General features: G+C 41.3%; 1 protein-coding gene across 8 annotated transcripts in view; it reads right to left on the reverse strand.

The window, feature by feature from the left end:
* Positions 1-4,417: 4,417 nt before the first annotated feature.
* Positions 4,418-20,752, reverse strand: part of LOC110490352 (glucocorticoid modulatory element-binding protein 1) — a 28,526-nt gene continuing 12,191 nt past the window's right edge. For 2 of the 8 annotated variants that reach the window (XM_021563746.2, XM_036949419.1), the window contains 2 exons: positions 7,564-7,686; positions 4,871-6,666 (listed from right to left, as the gene is read on the reverse strand). In XM_021563746.2, the coding sequence (XP_021419421.1) occupies positions 6,170-6,666; positions 7,564-7,657 (591 nt within the window). In that variant the 5' untranslated portion in view covers positions 7,658-7,686 and the 3' untranslated portion in view covers positions 4,871-6,169. Of the gene's footprint in view, positions 4,437-4,870; positions 6,667-7,563; positions 7,687-11,065; positions 11,181-14,823; positions 14,946-15,686; positions 15,824-16,618; positions 16,756-17,550; positions 17,688-18,482; positions 18,620-19,397; positions 19,535-20,329; positions 20,467-20,752 lie in introns of those variants that run through there. The other 6 variants (XR_005036881.1, XR_005036880.1, XR_005036879.1 and 3 more) reach the window with 6 other exon arrangements.

Consider the following 20,752-nt stretch of genomic DNA (forward strand, 5'->3'; position numbering starts at 1 on the left):
TAGAAGTTTGTGAGTGCTTTTGATAACAACACCTTTGTTAAGTGTTGCAGTCATTTCAGTTGGTGTTGTAGCAGACGTGTTGAGTCATCCGCATACATAGACACACTGACTTTACTAAAAGCCAGAGGCATGTAATTTTTAAAACATGTAAAAAGTAAGGGGCCTATGCAGCTGACCTGGGGAATTCCTGATTCTACCTGGATTATGTTGGAGAGGCTGCCATTAAAGAACACCCTCTGTGTTTTGTTAGACAGGTAAATATTTATCCACAATCTAGCAGAGGTTGTAAAGCCATAACACATACTGTACATTACTGTTAAGTTCAGAGTCACTTAGAAATGTCCTTGTTTTTGGAAAAAAAAGCACATTTTTGTTAATGTTGGAAATGACTATTGTAGCTGGAAACGGCTGGGTTTTTAATGGAATATCTACATAGGCATACAGAGACCCATTATCAGCAACCATCACTCCTGTGTTCCAATGGCATGTTGTGTTAGCTAATCCAAGTTGATCATTTTGTAAATAACATCTGGTGCATGAAATGTAATATTAAGGAAGTCTCAAGGTTTTGCTCGCCTGCGGTAAAGTATTTTATGATAAGCTATATTCCCTTTGGTTGAGAGCTTCAAGTTCCTTGGCGTCCACATCACCAACAAACTGACATGGTCCAAGCACACCAAGACAGTTGTGGAGAGGGAACAACAAAACCTATTCCCCTTCAGGAGACTCAGATCCTCAAAAGGTTTTACAGCTGCACCATCGAGATTATCCTGACGGGTTGCATCACTGCCTGGTATGGCAGCTGCTCGGCCTCCGACCGCAAGGCACTACAGTGGATAGTGCGTACAGCCCAGTACATCACCGGGGCCAAACTTCCTGCCAGGCAGTGTCAGAGAAAGGCCCTAAAAATTGTCAAAGACTTTAGCCACACTAGGCATAGACTGATTTCTCTGCCACCGCATGGCAAGCGGTACCGGAGTGCCAAGTTTAGGTCCAAGAGGCTCCTAAACAGCTTCTACCCCCAAGCCATAAGACTCCTGAACATCTAATCAAATGGCTACCCAGATTATTTGCATTGCCTGCCCCCCCCCCCCCCGGAACATTGCTGCTACTCTGTTATTATCTATGCATAGTCACTTTAATAACTCTACCTACATGTACATATTACCTCAATTACCTCGACACTGGTGGCCCCGCACATTGTCTCTGTATCGGTATGTGACAAATGAGATTTGATTTGAACATAGTTTGGACGTCATTAAACACTGTGGCCCCAGAACGCCCAATTGGATCAAACCACCATTTGCAGGATGTTTCATCATTCATTTTGTTGTCCCGCCTGAACATTAGAGACGCTGGATTGGATTAAACAGGGTAAACAGACGCACACCCCTGCTGACAGCGACATCTCTGGGTCTGCAAGGGGAGCTTCCATCCCAGTCTCTAATGTAGTTAGCCGGGGATGGCAGATGAGCGATGGATTATTCTGCAAATGATTCAATTTGACCAAAGGAGCAAAGTGAATGTCAAACTAACATCTGGAATCACACCTGGGTGATGCATGGCAGCCATTTTGCACCTTCATTTGTGGTGTGGTGGACTATTGACTTGGTCACTTTGAAACTGGAGTGTAATTTGCCACACATAGGTGGGGGATGGGATAATATGCTGCCCGAATCCAATACAAGGATAGGTGAACAGATGGACACTGACAGTGTGGATGTGTTAAGTGGTCAACTAGACCAGCATCTGCCACTATCAACCCTCTGTAAACAAACACATCTGGAGAACCAAACAGATTAGCTTTAGCCTCTAATCAAGAAAGGTTATGATTCCAATCCCCAAGGAAACAAAAGTAATACTCTACTTCTATGACCCAACATAGACTCAAAAGTCCCCCACCTTCCCAATCCCTAGACAGTGTGTTAAATTGTCAGTCTGAGAATGCTTTCCTCAACTTAATAAAGAGCCATATTCAGATCAGAGAGATCCCACAGCAACAGCAGGCGGTCACTTAAACTGAGCCCTGATGAATAGGGTAGTGATTGGGGGGTTGTATTCAAATCTACAGCACCTCTCAGATGGAAACAAGGGGGAATCCAGACAGCTCCGGTCTCTGTGTAATATACAGTATGCTACAGGTTCCATTGGGAAACACTGAATTAGGTTACATCAATGTCACAGGGCTAAGCCATCTCAAAAACATCATGACATTAGACCTGTGTAGGTAGTGTAGTGCTGCTCACATAATCCATACATCCACACACTTTATTCAATTTTTTGTTTACAGTCGGGAAAGGCTTACCGACTAGTGGCCGCTGTTTTTTGACAGATCACCATAGTCTGAATGGACATTGTCTGGGACACTCATTGAGAGAAGTCCAGCTGCAGACCTCATCTCTCAGGCCCCTCGCTATACTGCTACCTACTAGAGAGCTCATCTCTCAAGCCCCTCTCCCTGAACTATCTACACGTCAGACAGGAGTCAAGAGCCAATTGGAAGAGGGGGTTCGTTTTCCCTGGGAGGTTCGTAACTGATGAGCCTGAGAGATGAGAGCGACAGTGTGTGATTGACGGCCCGCAATTTGGGGCGTCCCTGCATGTGGGCGTTCCTGCTGCTGCAGGAACACCCCCCTCAAACATCCCATAGGTCCGTCTGAAAAAAGGTGTGACACACTCATATCTAAGGATCCATAGCGAGTGACAAGCTATTCTTAGAGCAATGTGTGTACTAGCTAGGTCAGGGATGGGCAACTTTTATTTGTATTTTTTGGGAACAGTTGGTGTCTCAACTTACTGTTGCGAATTAGAATAATAGAATACACGGTGCAATTTCAAAATTTGGTTGGGCATCATCAGTTTTTCTCTTATGTCAGTCACTGATAGGCAATTAGCCCATGTCAGCTAACATTTTTTAGATTACTAAGTTAGCTGGCAGCTAAACTATCTAAACTTGATATCGTGGTCGAAATACCTGGCCGGGGGCATTCATTTTGTAGCCCTTTCCTACAGTCAAATTACCTAGTGGCCTCATGGGTGGAATGTTATTCATATTTTTTCTTAATTATCAAACATTATACATTTTGAAAAAATGTTGTGTGATGTATACAGTGAGGCAAAAAAGTATTTAGTCAGCCACCAACTGTGCAAGTTCTCCCACTTAAAAAATATGAGGCCTGTAATTTTCATCATAAGTACACGTCAACTATGACAGACAAAATTAGAAAAAAAATCCAGAAAATCACATTGTAGGATTTTTAATGAATTTATTTTGCAAATTATGGAGGAAAATAAGTATTTAGTCAATAACAAAAGTTTCTCAATACTTTGTTATATACCCTTTGTTGGCAATGACAGAGGTCAATCGTTTTCTGTAAGTCTTCACAAGGTTTTCACACACTGTTGCTGGTATTTTGGCCCATTCCTCCATAAAGATCTCCTCTAGAGCAGTGATGTTTTGGGGCTGTTGCTGGGCAACATGGACTTTCAACTCCCTCCAAAGATTTTCTACGGGGTTGAGATCTGGAGACTGGCTAGGCCACTCCAGGACCTTGAAATGCTTCTTACGAAGCCACTCCTTCGTTGCCCGGGCGGTATGTTTGGGATCATTGTCATGCTGAAAGACCCAGCCACGTTTCATCTTCAATGCCCTTGCTGATGGTAGGCTTTGTTACTTTGGTCCCAGCTCTCTGCAGGTCATTCACTAGGTCCCCCCCGTGTGGTTCTGGGATTTTTGCTCACCGGTCTTGTGATCATTTTGACCCCACAGGGTGAGATCTTGCGTGGAACCCCAGATCGAGGGAGATTATCAGTGGTCTTGTATGTCTTCCATTTCCTAATAATTGCTCCCACAGTTGATTTCTTCAAACCAAGCTGCTTACCTATTGCAGATTCAGTCTTCCCAGCCTGGTGCAGGTCTACAATTGTGTTTCTGGTGTCCTTTGACAGCTCTTTGGTCTTGGCCATAGTGGAGTTTGGAGTGTGACTGTTTGAGGTTGTGGACAGGTGTCTTTTATACTGATAACAAGTTCAAACAGGTGCCATCAAATCAAATCAAATGTATTTATATAGCCCTTCGTACATCAGCTGATATCTCAAAGTGCTGTACAGAAACCCAGCCTAAAACTCCAAACAGCAAGCAAAGCAGGTGTAGAAGCACGGTGGCTAGGAAAAACTCCCTAGAAAGGCCAAAACCTAGGAAGAAACCTAGAGAGGAACCAGGCTATGAGGGGTGGCCAGTCCTCTTCTGGCTGTGCCGGGTGGAGATTATAACAGAACATGGCCAAGATGTTCAAATGTTCATAAATGACCAGCATGGTCAAATAATAATAAGGCAGAACAGTTGAAACTGGAGCAACAGCACGGCCAGGTGGACTGGGGACAGCAAGGAGTTATCATGTCAGGTAGTCCTGAGGCATGGTCCTAGGGCTCAGGTCCTCAGAGAGAGAGAAAGAGAGAATTAGAGAGAGCACACTTAAATTCACACAGGACACCGAATAGGACAGGAGAAGTACTCCAGATATAACAAACTGACCCTAGCCCCCCGACACAAACTACTGCAGCATAAATACTGGAGGCTGAGACAGGAGGGGTCAGGAGACACTGTGGCCCCATCCGAGGACACCCCCGGACAGGGCCAAACAGGAAGGATATAACCCCACCCACTTTGCCATTAATACAGGTAACGAGTGGAGCCTCTTAAAGAAGAAGTTACAGGTCTGTGAGAGCCAGAAATCTTGCTTGTTTGTAGGTGACCAAATACTTATTTTCCACCATAATTTGCAAATAAATTCATTAAAAATCCTACAATGTGATTTTCTGGAAGAAAAAAATTCTCATTTTGTCTGTCATAGTTGAAGTGTACCTATGATGAAAATTACTGGCCTCATCTTTTTGAGTGGGAGAACTTGCACAATTGGTGGCTGACTAAATACTTTTTTGCCCCACTGTATAAAGTGTAATATTAGGATGCAAACTCAAAATGGAATACATTTCATCTCTATACCTCACATGGTACGGCTGTCTTAATTTCTTTAAGCCCATAACCATGTCTGTGGTGTATACTTTTGTTTCAAAGTAGAAACACTCTTTGTGACCCTGAGTTAGCACAATGCAGTAAAAGGTTAAATACAATTATATACAATTATATCATATTAAAAACTGCAAGCATTTCTCTCCGCCCTATGGAAAAATGTGTAGATTTGCAGGAAATGATATCTACCCTGTCAAGAGGGGGGACACTAAAATGATTTGCTCTATAAGCTTCAATGTGAGGTCCTAAACCTAGCATGAAAGTGCATCCTTGTAGCTGTGTGGGCTAACATAGTCTAAATGTTTGCCTTGGGGTGAAAGTTGAGCAAACGTAAGTGTTTTCTTTGCATTATCGCTGGGATATGAGGTGAAAACAGAGCCTGGTCTAAGTTAAGTGTTTTAAAAAAAAGTACAAAGTGCTAGTCAGGTTTTAAGCCAGTGTTAAATATGCTTTATATTATTAAAACACAAAAAAAATCGATTGTGTGATTGTGCTGATTTGTGTTTGGGAAATAAAGATAGACAGTGTTTTAAAACAGTAGTGGTTATATTTAATTCAGTACAGAAATAGGCAGCTTAACTTACCTTACCAGCAAAACTGTCATATTTAAATTATTCGGATTATTTCCAGGGATGCACAACATCCTGAAATATATGTAGATATCTTCGTTAGAAAGAATACAATATTTCCCTAGACGGGGTAATGCTGAATGTAAAAAAAAAAATGGCTCAACTTAGCATACTCTCCCCTATCATTAAGTATTTCAATGTCCTTGATGATGAAGACCATGGGTAATTAAAGTACTATGGGCACTGCAGTAATAAACACCATGTGAAAATGTACTGTACGTAAAAAAAAAAAAATCTGAAATGTCTGTGTGGAGTTACACATGACATGGCGAAGTTCACCTTCTTGTTCTCTTCCACATGGACACACACTCTTTCGCTCGCTCGCTCACTATTTTCTTTTAACTGTTTTCGTTACGGTTCTCTCTTTTCTCACTTGGTTTTTTGTTATTTTAATGCCCTCTTCTTGCCATTATGCAACCGTTCCTTCTGTACCTTCATTCTCCTGTCCCTCCCCTGCTCCTCCTCCCCCTCTTTCTCAATCACTGATTGAGACCCCACTGTTCCAAGCCTAGTGTGTCTGAATCTCTGGAGTGTCCAGTAGTACCCCCTGCTGCACAAGTACTATCCTCTCCTCCCCTAGCCTCTGGCTCTCCATGTCCCCAGACTCCTGCTCCCTCTCCTGGGTTAGATGAAGCACCTGTAGAGGGGTCCCCAGCCCTGACTCTGACCCTGGAGGCTGCATGGAGAGCCACAGACCTGGCCCTGCCTCTCTTTCCCGCAGAGGTGTTGCCAGTGGTGTAGTGGTTGAAGAGCCGGTGGGGAGTTTGGACAGTGTGGCCACAGGCAGGCCAGCCACAGTGAGAGGCGGACTCACTGGGGATGTGGTGATGAGGGATAAGACAATGGACGATTGTGTGGTCTGGTTCTGAGGTTGGGTGGTGGAAGAGCTAGAGCAATACAGCCGCAGGCACTTTGAGGGGGTGGCCTTGGAGAAGCTGCCCACGTAGAGGTGACCAGGGCTGGGTGGGGGCTCATCCTGCCTTGGCTTCCTCTGGTCCTCCAACACTGAGGAAGTATACATGGTTGTACTGGTATAACATCGGGCAATGAACACTGAAATAAGAAACACAGCTCTGCGGCCCATCCTGTGCCCCCTACCCTCGTGCCTTGAACCTTGCGCGCTTTCAGTGGATACAGCTGGAGAACTGCAAAGCAATCCCATTGTGCGCCACTCGGGAGCCATGACCAATATATATTGTCCTGCTAACAACAGGGTTAAAAATATATCTGTGAGAATATCCAACGGGCTTTTATATAATTGTAAATGAATAATAATAATACTTTGTTTAAAAATTATCAATATTTTGGAGATTATTTAGTTTTCAAATAACGTAAAATGAGCGAGGAAAAAGGCCATTCTTGAACATGGGGTTAGACATTGTTGCTAATTTGTAAATAAAGCCAGTTTGTTATTTAGAATGATTTATTCCTGTTTTTAAAGGGAGAGAAACCAAAAACCTACAGTTATCTCATGGGTCTCCCAGTCGAGGCAGGCACAGGTATTGAACCAGTATCTGTAGCAACACAGCTTGCACTGTTTGCACTACTCAGGCGCTGTACAACGTGACCGGTCGGGAGTGGCCTACAGCACTACGGTAAGAGCAAATTAATCCTAACAAAATAAAATAATAAAAACCTTAGTGTAACAACAGTTTTAGTAAGTAATATTGAAGTCGTGCACAATTATCAGTTTCTATTGAGGTTTATGTCACCCATTCATTGTCAGTTAGAGACACAGTAGGACCCAAAAGCATAATCAGTGCTCTAACTCCCCCTTGCGCTGGAGCAATGAAGTGGTGACGCATACTGTACTAAACCACAGCATAATAGCAAAACTTTTAGTGGATCAACCACTGTATGTTTGCCCATTCCAAGCTCACATCCAAGCTTACATTCTCTCACCATTAAGAGCATTGTGAACCTGCTGCTGGTTGTCATCAGTCTCACCGGGTCTCAGGTCCAGAACCCTCCTCACTGAGTCCAGCAGTCCAAACATCTCAGAAAGGTAGTTCAGCACAACAGCATCTGACAACAAAACACATTACAGTTTCAACAAATAGACAGACAATTCAAATAAATCAGTCCAACAAATGAACCAATCCCCAATTATAATTTTTTTCTATGAAACCCTTGCCAATCCACCTCCCTCTATATAAACCTGCTAAATACACTGAGTACAGGTGCTCAACAGTTTCCCGTGTGTATCAAGAATGGTCCACAACCCAAAGGACTTCCAGCTAACTTGACACAACTGTGGGAAGCATTGGCATCAACATGTGCCAGCATCCCTGTGGAACACTTGACACCTTGTAGAGCGCATGCCCGACAAATTGAGGCTGTTCTGAGGGCAAAAGGGGGGGTACAACTCAATATTAGGAAGGTGTTCCTAATGATTTGTACTCTGTGTACATGTTACCCACAGAACATTACATTTTTTAACTGATATTTCATACATGTAAGTATTACGTAAGTATTTGTGGAAAGCTGTCACCCAGTGTGTAAGCCCACCGGCTTCTTGCAGAATGGCCTTCTCACTGAGGACCTCCACTCCTCTCAACATGGCTACCAGTTCTGTGCGGAAACTGGATAACATCTCCCCCATCAGGCCTACATCTGCTATGCCTCTCCAAAAGCTTAGACTGCCATCTAAAGGCAAGAAGCGTGGCATGATTAGGAAAAAGGAATGGTGTGGGGGGAATGTGTGTGTGTATGTCAAGATGTCAGATGTGACCAGGATGCCTTTTTAGTCATCAAGGTGACTTTCATTAGTACTGTAAGTCCCTAAGAGTGTGTGTATGCGTGCGTGAGTGCGTGCCACCATGTGTTGGTGTTTATATAGTATGTGTGTGTGAACGTGTGTGCGTATGCGTGTGCCTGTTTGCGTGTGTTTACATTAAGATAACTATCAATTTATAAATCCCTGTTGTTGCTATGCTGACCAGGGATAATATCGGCACTTTTCCTCTTGACATGTCCATTGGCTGTGCTGATGATGGGAGGAGCTGGCCCAGGGCTCCACTCCACTTTAGTGTAAGCCTTCTGTAGCCTCTCATCTGACATTGCAGCATGGCCTCTATCCACTATACACTATACACAAAGAGCCACCAACACATACCAGATCACTCCACCCACATCTCATGTCATCACTCATATCACTAGCTCAAATTCTGATACAATTCTGTTGTAGACATTTGGTTGTAAGCAGTGGTAACAACTGTATGACTCTGCAAGTGCCTTCATTAACACAGGGTTTTCTATCCAAGTTCTACGCGCTGCTGAGGGGACCATTGAGGCCCCTAAATCTAATTGTTTCTTACTTCTAGATTCCAATCACTGCTCTGTGCAGTGATGAAATAGGTGCCACACCAAAGACTGCTGAGGGCAATTATTCATTGATGTTTTGATGTAGTCCATTTCAAAATATGAGTGGTGCAGTTTATGAAGGTGAAGTGTAGTTTGTGCAGGGATAATAACAGCAGTTTAATAAATGGCAGCAGCCACGGGATATGATATACAGTTGAAGTCAGAAGTTATGTTACTGATTACAATTTTGGACAGGTAACTAGTAACTAACGGATTACATTTAGAAAGCAACCTACACAACCCTGGTTAGTACACTGTAGATAATCTCATCACCAAAAATAACCAATGAGAGACTACACTGTCTGCTACTTATGTGCAGTTGAAGTCGGAAGTTTACATACACTTATGTTGGAGTCATTAAAACTTGTTTTTCAACCACTCCACAAATTTCTTGTTAACTATAGTTTTGGCAAGTCGGTTAGGACATCTACTTTGTGCATGACACACGGCATTTTTCCAAATTTTTTTTACAGACAGATTATTTCACTGTATTTGACTGTATCAAATCCAGTGGGTCAGAAGTTTACATACACTAAGTTGACTGTGCCTTTAAACAGCTTGGAAAATTCCATAAAATTATGTCATGGCTTTAGAAGCTTTTGATAGGCTAATTGACATAATTTGAGTCAATTGGAGGGGTACCTGTGGATGTATTTCAAGGCCTACCTTCAAACTCAGTGCCTCGTCGCTTGACACCATTGGAAAAATCAGCCAAAACACCATGGGACCACGCAGCCGTCATACCGCTCAGAAAGGAGACGCGTTCTGTCGCCTAGAGATGAACGTACTTTGGTGCAAAAAGTGCAAATCAATCCCAGAACAACAGCAAAGGACCTAGTGACGATGATGGAGGAAACAGGTACAAAAGTATCTATATCCACAGTAAAACAAGTCCTATAATTACATAACCTGAAAGGCCGCTCAGCAAGGAAGAAGCCACTGCTCCAAAACCGCCATAAAAAAAGCCAGACTACAGTTTGCAACTGCACATGGGGACATGTCCTCTGGTCTGATGAAACAAAAAAATGTTTGGCCATAATGACCATCGTTATGTTTGGAGGAAAAAGGGGGATGCTTGCAAGCCGAAGAACACAATCCCAACCGTGAAGCACAGGAGTGGCGGCATCATGTTGTGGGGGTGCTTTGCTGCAGGACGGACTGGTGCACTTTACAAAATCGATGGATCATGAGGAATACAATTTTTGTGGATATATTGAAGCAACATCTCAAGACATCAGTTTAAATGTATGTAAACTTCCGACTTCAACTGCATATAATTATGGTGTAGTTTGATTAATTTAATTTGTTGTCTTGTCTTTTATAAGAAAAAAGCGGCACACATGAAAAAGTATTCCTTACCCAATTGTATTTTTGCGCTTTGCTTACTGTTTCTTTTTTACTTCTCCATAAAAGTTGGTTTAATTTATATGAAAGTCTACTGAAGTATGATTTTGTCCTCATGTTTCTTGGCTATTTACATTGTTTTGTTCACACGTTAGAAAAACAACCTGTTTAAGTTTCAACTGTTAGGGAAGAGAAGACAACGTTTCAACTAGTCAGACTCAATCTCACAGGCACAAATATGACTGGAGTCGTGCTACCATGTAACCTCCCGCCCTTAAAGGGTCAGGTGAACATTTGTCTCATCTGTGATATTTGGTTAAAAGACTCAGGTCACAGAAACTTTTAATTAAACAATATACCACATTACTTCTTACTAGTAATACATTTATTGTTTTAGAAACAATACAAAGCATGCTCATCTGTTTTTTTTGTGTTTTGATGGTGTAATTTTAGCAACAACAAAAATATTTTGGCTGGTAAAAAATCTGAGTGGCTGGTATATTTTTATCTACCTGCCACAATGGCTGGTGGACCAAAAATAAAATTGTATGCCCTGCTCCCCTTCCTTGCCAAGACTGGAATGGACTGCTGCATCCCAATTCCAAACCCACCTGCTAATCGAGCCTTTCCAGTCTGGTTTCCGCCTCCTCCGCAGTGCTGAAACTGCACTCCTCAAAGTTGTCAATGACCTCCTCACCTCTGCTGATGCCAGTGCCCATCCCGATTCTTCTCCATCTAAGTTCCCGCTTTTGACACAGTGAGTCATCAGATCCTCCTCACCAGGCTACAATCATACCTCACACCTCATACCTCTGCAATAAAAACATGGATGCAACAAACCTTAAAATGGAACTCCTCATGATAGCCACCAAATCTACCCTCACCAAAGCTGGCAACCTCACCATTGACGACACCACTGTCTCTCCCTCCTCTCACGCATGTAACCTTGGCGTCAGCCTGGACTCTACCCTCTTCCACCTCTGCAACATTGCCAAAGTCAAGACCTCCCTCTCCCGTGGGGGATTAAGTGCCTTGCTCAAGAGCAGAACGACAGGCAGTGGCCCATAGGATTAGAACTGGCTCGCCTCTATCCGCTAGGCTACCTGCTGCACCAACCTACAAGCTTACTCCGTTCCACCACAGCAGGCCACGTTGACATCCCCAGGTCCAAGCTCCAGAGCTTTGTCGACAGGGCCTTTTCCAGGGTTGCTCCTAGGCTCTGGAACTCCCTCCCTCCAGCCATCCGTGAATCTGAGTGCATCACAGTCTTTCAGTCCCACCTCATCTCTCTCTCTTTCAACAAGCAAACAGCTTTTCTCCATGGGCTGCTCATTCTTCCACTTCGCTTAGTCAGTCTCACAATTGCAGTATAAACATTCCTTTGGTCTGTGGAGCCCGCTCTAAAAGAAACCCTTTAATAGGTGCTGGATAAAGGGCACTCATGCCAGGGAAGCACAGCCTCCCCCTCCTTCCCACAGATGAGGGGGCCCTATAGTGAGAAGGCCAGTGATAAACAAGACAGAGGGTCAGTCGCTAAGACAATTATAGGCATCTCAAATTAAAATAGCTCCTTCTCGAAGGTTGGATACGGGATAGGGTCTGAGGCCTCCCCTATCAGCCCTCATCCCAGCCACAGAGCTCTTGTAGGGGCTCAACAATGCCCATGATATGATCCCTACTGAGTATGAGGAAGGCTCTTTCAAGACATGACTGGAGAGAGTACAGGGCAACACTTGAATTTGAATGTATTTTTGCCCTAATGTCATAACATATACCCCAGTACTGTAAAAAACATTTAACCTTTATTTAACTAGGCAAGTCAGTTAAGAACAATTTTTATTTACAATGAAGGCCTACACCGGCCAAACCCAGACAACGCTGGGCCAATTGTGCGTCGCCCCATGGGACTCCGAATCACAGCCGATTGTGATACAGCCTGGATTCGAAGCAGGGTACAGTGCCTTGTGAAAGTATTCGGCCCCCTTGAACTTTGCGACCTTTTGCCACATTTCAGGCCTCAAACATAAAGATATAAAACTGTATTTTTTTGTGAAGAATCAACAACAAGTGGGACACAATCATGAAGTGGAACGACATTTATTGGATATTTCAAACTTTTTTAACAAATCAAAAACTGAAATCGGGCATGCAAAATTATTCAGCCCCCTTAAGTTAATACTTTGTAGCGCCACCTTTTGCTGCGATTACAGATGTAAGTCGCTTGGGGTATGTCTCTATCAGTTTTGCACATCGAGAGACTGAAATTTTTTCCCATTCCTCCTTACAAAACAGCTCGAGCTCAGTGAGGTTGGATGGAAAGCATTTGTGAACAGCAGTTTTCAGTTCTTTGAACAGATTCTCGATTGGATTCAGGTCTGGACTTTGACTTGGCCATTCTAACACCTGGATATGTTTATTTTTGAACCATTCCATTGTAGATTTTGCTTTATGTTTTGGATCATTGTCTTGTTGGAAGACAAATCTCCGTCCCAGTCTCAGGTCTTTTGCAGACTCCATCAGGTTTTCTTCCAGAATGGTCCTGTATTTGGCTCCATCCATCTTCCCATCAATTTTAACCATCTTCCCTGTCCCTGCTGAAGACAAGCAGGCCCAAACCATGATGCTGCCACCACCATGTTTGACAGTGGGGATGGTGTGTTCAGGGTGATGAGCTGTGTTGCTTTTACGCCAAACATAACGTTTTGCATTGTTGCCAAAAAGTTCAATTTTGGTTTCATCTGACCAGAGCACCTTCTTCCACATGTTTTGTGTGTCTCCCAGGTGGCTTGTGGCAAACTTTAAATGACACTTTTTATGGATATCTTTAAGAAATGGCTTTCATCTTGCCTCTCTTCCATAAAGGCCAGATTTGTGCAATATACGACTGATTGTTGTCCTATGGACAGAGTCTCCCACCTCAGCTGTAGATCTCTGCAGTTCATCCAGAGTGATCATGGGCCTCTTGGCTGCATCTCTGATCAGTCTTCTCCTTGTATGAGCTGAAAGTTGAGGGACGGCCAGGTCTTGGTAGATTTGCAGTGGTCTGATACTCCTTCCATTTCAATATTATCGCTTGCACAGTGCTCCTTGGGATGTTTAAAGCTTGGGAAATCTTTTTGTATCCAAATCCGGCTTTAAACTTCTTCACAACAGTATCTCGGACCTGCCTGGTGTGTTCCTTGTTCTTCCTGATGCTCTCTGCGCTTTTAACGGACCTCTGAGACTATCACAGTGCAGGTGCATTTTTACGGAGACTTGATTACACACAGGTGGATTGTATTTATCATCATTAGTCATTTAGGTCAACATTGGATCATTCAGAGATCCTCACTGAACTTCTGGAGAGAGTTTGCTGCACTGAAAGTAAAGGGGCTGAATAATTTTGCACGCCCAATTTTTCAGTTTTTGATTTGTTAAAAAAGTTTGAAATATCCAATAAATGTCGTTCCACTTCATGATTGTGTCCCACTTGTTGTTGATTCTTCACAAAAAAATACAGTTTTATATCTTTATGTTTGAAGCCTGAAATGTGGCAAAAGGTCGCAAAGTTCAAGGGGGCCGAATACTTTCGCAAGGCACTGTATCTGTAGTGACGCCTCTAGCACTGAGATGCCTTAGACCACTGCGCCACTCGGGAGCCCAAGCCCCTGTGTGTACAGTACTGGGGTATGTTGTCATGACAATCCTTAACCCCCGTTACCCTTTCTGAAATTAAGGATGTCACATTTAAACTGTACTTCAGCTATATGTTTCTGGTGCTTCATAGAACTATAAATAATGTGTGAGCACTATGACACATTCATGTTTGTTGTGTTTCTGATTGCCTAAACTATGCTGAGCCAGATGTGATGGCTGGGGGGCAGAAGCTTGGCTCCACCTTCCGGCCCACAGTGGAGTAGGGCTACAACGTGCCCTTCACTGTCAAGTCACTATGACACCCCTGGAAAGCTCCTAGAGCACACTGAGGCCCTGCCCCTGGAGCCCAAGTATGCCACCCCATTCAGTGACCAGCCCCCCGATCCCAGTCTGGCAACTCCACAGGGGACACTACACAACAACAAACATGTACTGCCTATGGTTTCAACAGGGACAAGGACCACAATAACCCAGGCCCAGAATGACTGCCCATCTCAAAGAGAGTTGCCCAATGGCTATTGCACTACATTTCTCCATGCCAATGGCCCACACCTGGCCAGTGTGGTCTACACATATGAGGAGCCTTTCTGAATACAGCAACCTCAACCAGTATTGCTGAAGTGTTACATACGGCACGCTATAAATGTAATGGTAATTTCCCATTGAGCTGAAACGTGCAGCATTTACTGTGAATGCAGTCTCCACTAACATAGAAACATTATCTTTAAATGTAAATCTCACTGTAACGCTGAATTTCAGCAATATGGATTGAATAGAGCCCAACCTGGTACACACAGCCATACTCTTTTAATTGGCTGTGTGTACCAGAATGCACTTGGTGGCACCATTGGCTGCTCTCTGCCTTGCACTCCCAACCCTTGGGTCACCTTAATGGGCAAAGCAGGGACCATTCATGACCAGTACCGTCCAACATTGATGACCTGTTATTTACAAGAAAATGTGTCTCTCTTTGCATTGAATGGCTATAGGCTACATATAGATTCCAATATCTAATATATTTCGTAAATAAAATAGCACAAAAAGTAAAATATAATTGTCAAAGTTTAACATATTTGAAAGCTGAAATGCTCATTGAAGTGTCATATGAACTTGTTATACAGTTTAAATCTTTGTTTACAAGAGCTGTACAAAAAAATAGCATGTATTAGAAACAGCAATATGACTGTCTGATTAGTGTATTATATTGTATCAAGTTGTGACTCATCTGTTTAGATAATGTTTACCATATTTCCTTTTTACTGTGATATTTTTTGAAAGAATTTATGAGAACTTCATGTTCACAGAGTGAACTGAATGACACTGAAATGTGAATATATTTGTACTGGGAAAAAAATTGTGACGAATAGTTGTTTCTATTACATTTAACAATTTTATTTGGGCCTCAAATGTTTGTGTACAGAGCTAAAAGTGTGTTGTGGTTGAATAAAACTGACACAAAAGTGCTTTGTTGACATCAAGCGGTAAAGAAAATGTGTGAAAACATAAAACCAAACATTTTTATTTAGTATTAAATTATGTTATGCCCAAATTTACCCATACACAATCACACTGACCAGTTGTGGGTTATTGACTAGGCTACACGTGATATCAGTTTTTGGGGATTGCGTTCACATAGACCTTTTGCACAACATAGCAACATAGCAACGCCCACTTCCACTCACCTTCCTACCCGATACATAGCTTCCTGTCCCGATCGCATCTTGTCAGTAGTGATGGGCATTCCGGCTCTTTTCAGTGAGCCGGCTCGTTCTGGCACCATTGGCTGCTCTCTGCCTTGCACTCCCAACCCTTGGGTCACCTTAATGGGCAAAGCAGGGACCATTCATGACCAGTACCGTCCAACATTGATGACCTGTTATTTACAAGAAAATGTGTCTCTCTTTGCATTGAATGGCTATAGGCTACATATAGATTCCAATATCTAATATATTTCGTAAATAAAATAGCACAAAAAGTAAAATATAATTGTCAAAGTTTAACATATTTGAAAGCTGAAATGCTCATTGAAGTGTCATATGAACTTGTTATACAGTTTAAATCTTTGTTTACAAGAGCTGTACAAAAAAATAGCATGTATTAGAAACAGCAATATGACTGTCTGATTAGTGTATTATATTGTATCAAGTTGTGACTCATCTGTTTAGATAATGTTTACCATATTTCCTTTTTACTGTGATATTTTTTGAAAGAATTTATGAGAACTTCATGTTCACAGAGTGAACTGAATGACACTGAAATGTGAATATATTTGTACTGGGAAAAAAATTGTGACGAATAGTTGTTTCTATTACATTTAACAATTTTATTTGGGCCTCAAATGTTTGTGTACAGAGCTAAAAGTGTGTTGTGGTTGAATAAAACTGACACAAAAGTGCTTTGTTGACATCAAGCGGTAAAGAAAATGTGTGAAAACATAAAACCAAACATTTTTATTTAGTATTAAATTATGTTATGCCCAAATTTACCCATACACAATCACACTGACCAGTTGTGGGTTATTGACTAGGCTACACGTGATATCAGTTTTTGGGGATTGCGTTCACATAGACCTTTTGCACAACATAGCAACATAGCAACGCCCACTTCCACTCACCTTCCTACCCGATACATAGCTTCCTGTCCCGATCGCATCTTGTCAGTAGTGATGGGCATTCCGGCTCTTTTCAGTGAGCCGGCTCGTTCTGGCACCATTGGCTGCTCTCTGCCTTGCACTCCCAACCCTTGGGTCACCTTAATGGGCAAAGCAGGGACCATTCATGACCAGTACCGTCCAACATTGATGACCTGTTATTTACAAGAAAATGTGTCTCTCTTTGCATTGAATGGCTATAGGCTACATATAGATTCCAATATCTAATATATTTCGTAAATAAAATAGCACAAAAAGTAAAATATAATTGTCAAAGTTTAACATATTTGAAAGCTGAAATGCTCATTGAAGTGTCATATGAACTTGTTATACAGTTTAAATCTTTGTTTACAAGAGCTGTACAAAAAAATAGCATGTATTAGAAACAGCAATATGACTGTCTGATTAGTGTATTATATTGTATCAAGTTGTGACTCATCTGTTTAGATAATGTTTACCATATTTCCTTTTTACTGTGATATTTTTTGAAAGAATTTATGAGAACTTCATGTTCACAGAGTGAACTGAATGACACTGAAATGTGAATATATTTGTACTGGGAAAAAAATTGTGACGAATAGTTGTTTCTATTACATTTAACAATTTTATTTGGGCCTCAAATGTTTGTGTACAGAGCTAAAAGTGTGTTGTGGTTGAATAAAACTGACACAAAAGTGCTTTGTTGACATCAAGCGGTAAAGAAAATGTGTGAAAACATAAAACCAAACATTTTTATTTAGTATTAAATTATGTTATGCCCAAATTTACCCATACACAATCACACTGACCAGTTGTGGGTTATTGACTAGGCTACACGTGATATCAGTTTTTGGGGATTGCGTTCACATAGACCTTTTGCACAACATAGCAACATAGCAACGCCCACTTCCACTCACCTTCCTACCCGATACATAGCTTCCTGTCCCGATCGCATCTTGTCAGTAGTGATGGGCATTCCGGCTCTTTTCAGTGAGCCGGCTCGTTCTGGCACCATTGGCTGCTCTCTGCCTTGCACTCCCAACCCTTGGGTCACCTTAATGGGCAAAGCAGGGACCATTCATGACCAGTACCGTCCAACATTGATGACCTGTTATTTACAAGAAAATGTGTCTCTCTTTGCATTGAATGGCTATAGGCTACATATAGATTCCAATATCGAATATATTTCGTAAATAAAATAGCACAAAAAGTAAAATATAATTGTCAAAGTTTAACATATTTGAAAGCTGAAATGCTCATTGAAGTGTCATATGAACTTGTTATACAGTTTAAATCTTTGTTTACAAGAGCTGTACAAAAAAATAGCATGTATTAGAAACAGCAATATGACTGTCTGATTAGTGTATTATATTGTATCAAGTTGTGACTCATCTGTTTAGATAATGTTTACCATATTTCCTTTTTACTGTGATATTTTTTGAAAGAATTTATGAGAACTTCATGTTCACAGAGTGAACTGAATGACACTGAAATGTGAATATATTTGTACTGGGAAAAAAATTGTGACGAATAGTTGTTTCTATTACATTTAACAATTTTATTTGGGCCTCAAATGTTTGTGTACAGAGCTAAAAGTGTGTTGTGGTTGAATAAAACTGACACAAAAGTGCTTTGTTGACATCAAGCGGTAAAGAAAATGTGTGAAAACATAAAACCAAACATTTTTATTTAGTATTAAATTATGTTATGCCCAAATTTACCCATACACAATCACACTGACCAGTTGTGGGTTATTGACTAGGCTACACGTGATATCAGTTTTTGGGGATTGCGTTCACATAGACCTTTTGCACAACATAGCAACATAGCAACGCCCACTTCCACTCACCTTCCTACCCGATACATAGCTTCCTGTCCCGATCGCATCTTGTCAGTAGTGATGGGCATTCCGGCTCTTTTCAGTGAGCCGGCTCGTTCTGGCACCATTGGCTGCTCTCTGCCTTGCACTCCCAACCCTTGGGTCACCTTAATGGGCAAAGCAGGGACCATTCATGACCAGTACCGTCCAACATTGATGACCTGTTATTTACAAGAAAATGTGTCTCTCTTTGCATTGAATGGCTATAGGCTACATATAGATTCCAATATCTAATATATTTCGTAAATAAAATAGCACAAAAAGTAAAATATAATTGTCAAAGTTTAACATATTTGAAAGCTGAAATGCTCATTGAAGTGTCATATGAACTTGTTATACAGTTTAAATCTTTGTTTACAAGAGCTGTACAAAAAAATAGCATGTATTAGAAACAGCAATATGACTGTCTGATTAGTGTTGTGACTCATCTGTTTAGATAATGTTTACCATATTTCCTTTTTACTGTGATATTTTTTGAAAGAATTTATGAGAACTTCATGTTCACAGAGTGAACTGAATGACACTGAAATGTGAATATATTTGTACTGGGAAAAAAATTGTGACGAATAGTTGTTTCTATTACATTTAACAATTTTATTTGGGCCTCAAATGTTTGTGTACAGAGCTAAAAGTGTGTTGTGGTTGAATAAAACTGACACAAAAGTGCTTTGTTGACATCAAGCGGTAAAGAAAATGTGTGAAAACATAAAACCAAACATTTTTATTTAGTATTAAATTATGTTATGCCCAAATTTACCCATACACAATCACACTGACCAGTTGTGGGTTATTGACTAGGCTACACGTGATATCAGTTTTTGGGGATTGCGTTCACATAGACCTTTTGCACAACATAGCAACATAGCAACGCCCACTTCCACTCACCTTCCTACCCGATACATAGCTTCCTGTCCCGATCGCATCTTGTCAGTAGTGATGGGCATTCCGGCTCTTTTCAGTGAGCCGGCTCGTTCTGGCACCATTGGCTGCTCTCTGCCTTGCACTCCCAACCCTTGGGTCACCTTAATGGGCAAAGCAGGGACCATTCATGACCAGTACCGTCCAACATTGATGACCTGTTATTTACAAGAAAATGTGTCTCTCTTTGCATTGAATGGCTATAGGCTACATATAGATTCCAATATCTAATATATTTCGTAAATAAAATAGCACAAAAAGTAAAATATAATTGTCAAAGTTTAACATATTTGAAAGCTGAAATGCTCATTGAAGTGTCATATGAACTTGTTATACAGTTTAAATCTTTGTTTACAAGAGCTGTACAAAAAAATAGCATGTATTAGAAACAGCAATATGACTGTCTGATTAGTGTATTATATTGTATCAAGTTGTGACTCATCTGTTTAGATAATGTTTACCATATTTCCTTTTTACTGTGATATTTTTTGAAAGAATTTATGAGAACTTCATGTTCACAGAGTGAACTGAATGACACTGAAATGTGAATATATTTGTACTGGGAAAAAAATTGTGACGAATAGTTGTTTCTATTACATTTAACAATTTTATTTGGGCCTCAAATGTTTGTGTACAGAGCTAAAAGTGTGTTGTGGTTGAATAAAACTGACACAAAAGTGCTTTGTTGACATCAAGCGGTAAAGAAAATGTGTGAAAACATAAAACCAAACATTTTTATTTAGTATTAAATTATGTTATGCCCAAATTTACCCATACACAATCACACTGACCAGTTGTGGGTTATTGACTAGGCTACACGTGATATCAGTTTTTGGGGATTGCGTTCACATAGACCTTTTGCACAACATAGCAACATAGCAACGCCCACTTCCACTCACCTTCCTACCCGATACATAGCTTCCTGTCCCGATCGCATCTTGTCAGTAGTGATGGGCATTCCGGCTCTTTTCAGTGAGCCGGCTCGTTCTGGCACCATTGGCTGCTCTCTGCCTTGCACTCCCAACCCTTGGGTCACCTTAATGGGCAAAGCAGGGACCATTCATGACCAGTACCGTCCAACATTGATGACCTGTTATTTACAAGAAAATGTGTCTCTCTTTGCATTGAATGGCTATAGGCTACATATAGATTCCAATATCTAATATATTTCGTAAATAAAATAACACAAAAAGTAAAATATAATTGTCAAAGTTTAACATATTTGAAAGCTGAAATGCTCATTGAAGTGTCATATGAACTTGTTATACAGTTTAAATCTTTGTTTACAAGAGCTGTACAAAAAATAGCATGTATTAGAAACA

Source organism: Oncorhynchus mykiss, chromosome 2 (genome assembly GCF_013265735.2).
Source record: "Oncorhynchus mykiss isolate Arlee chromosome 2, USDA_OmykA_1.1, whole genome shotgun sequence".
Classification (NCBI taxonomy): Eukaryota; Metazoa; Chordata; class Actinopteri; order Salmoniformes; family Salmonidae; genus Oncorhynchus; species Oncorhynchus mykiss.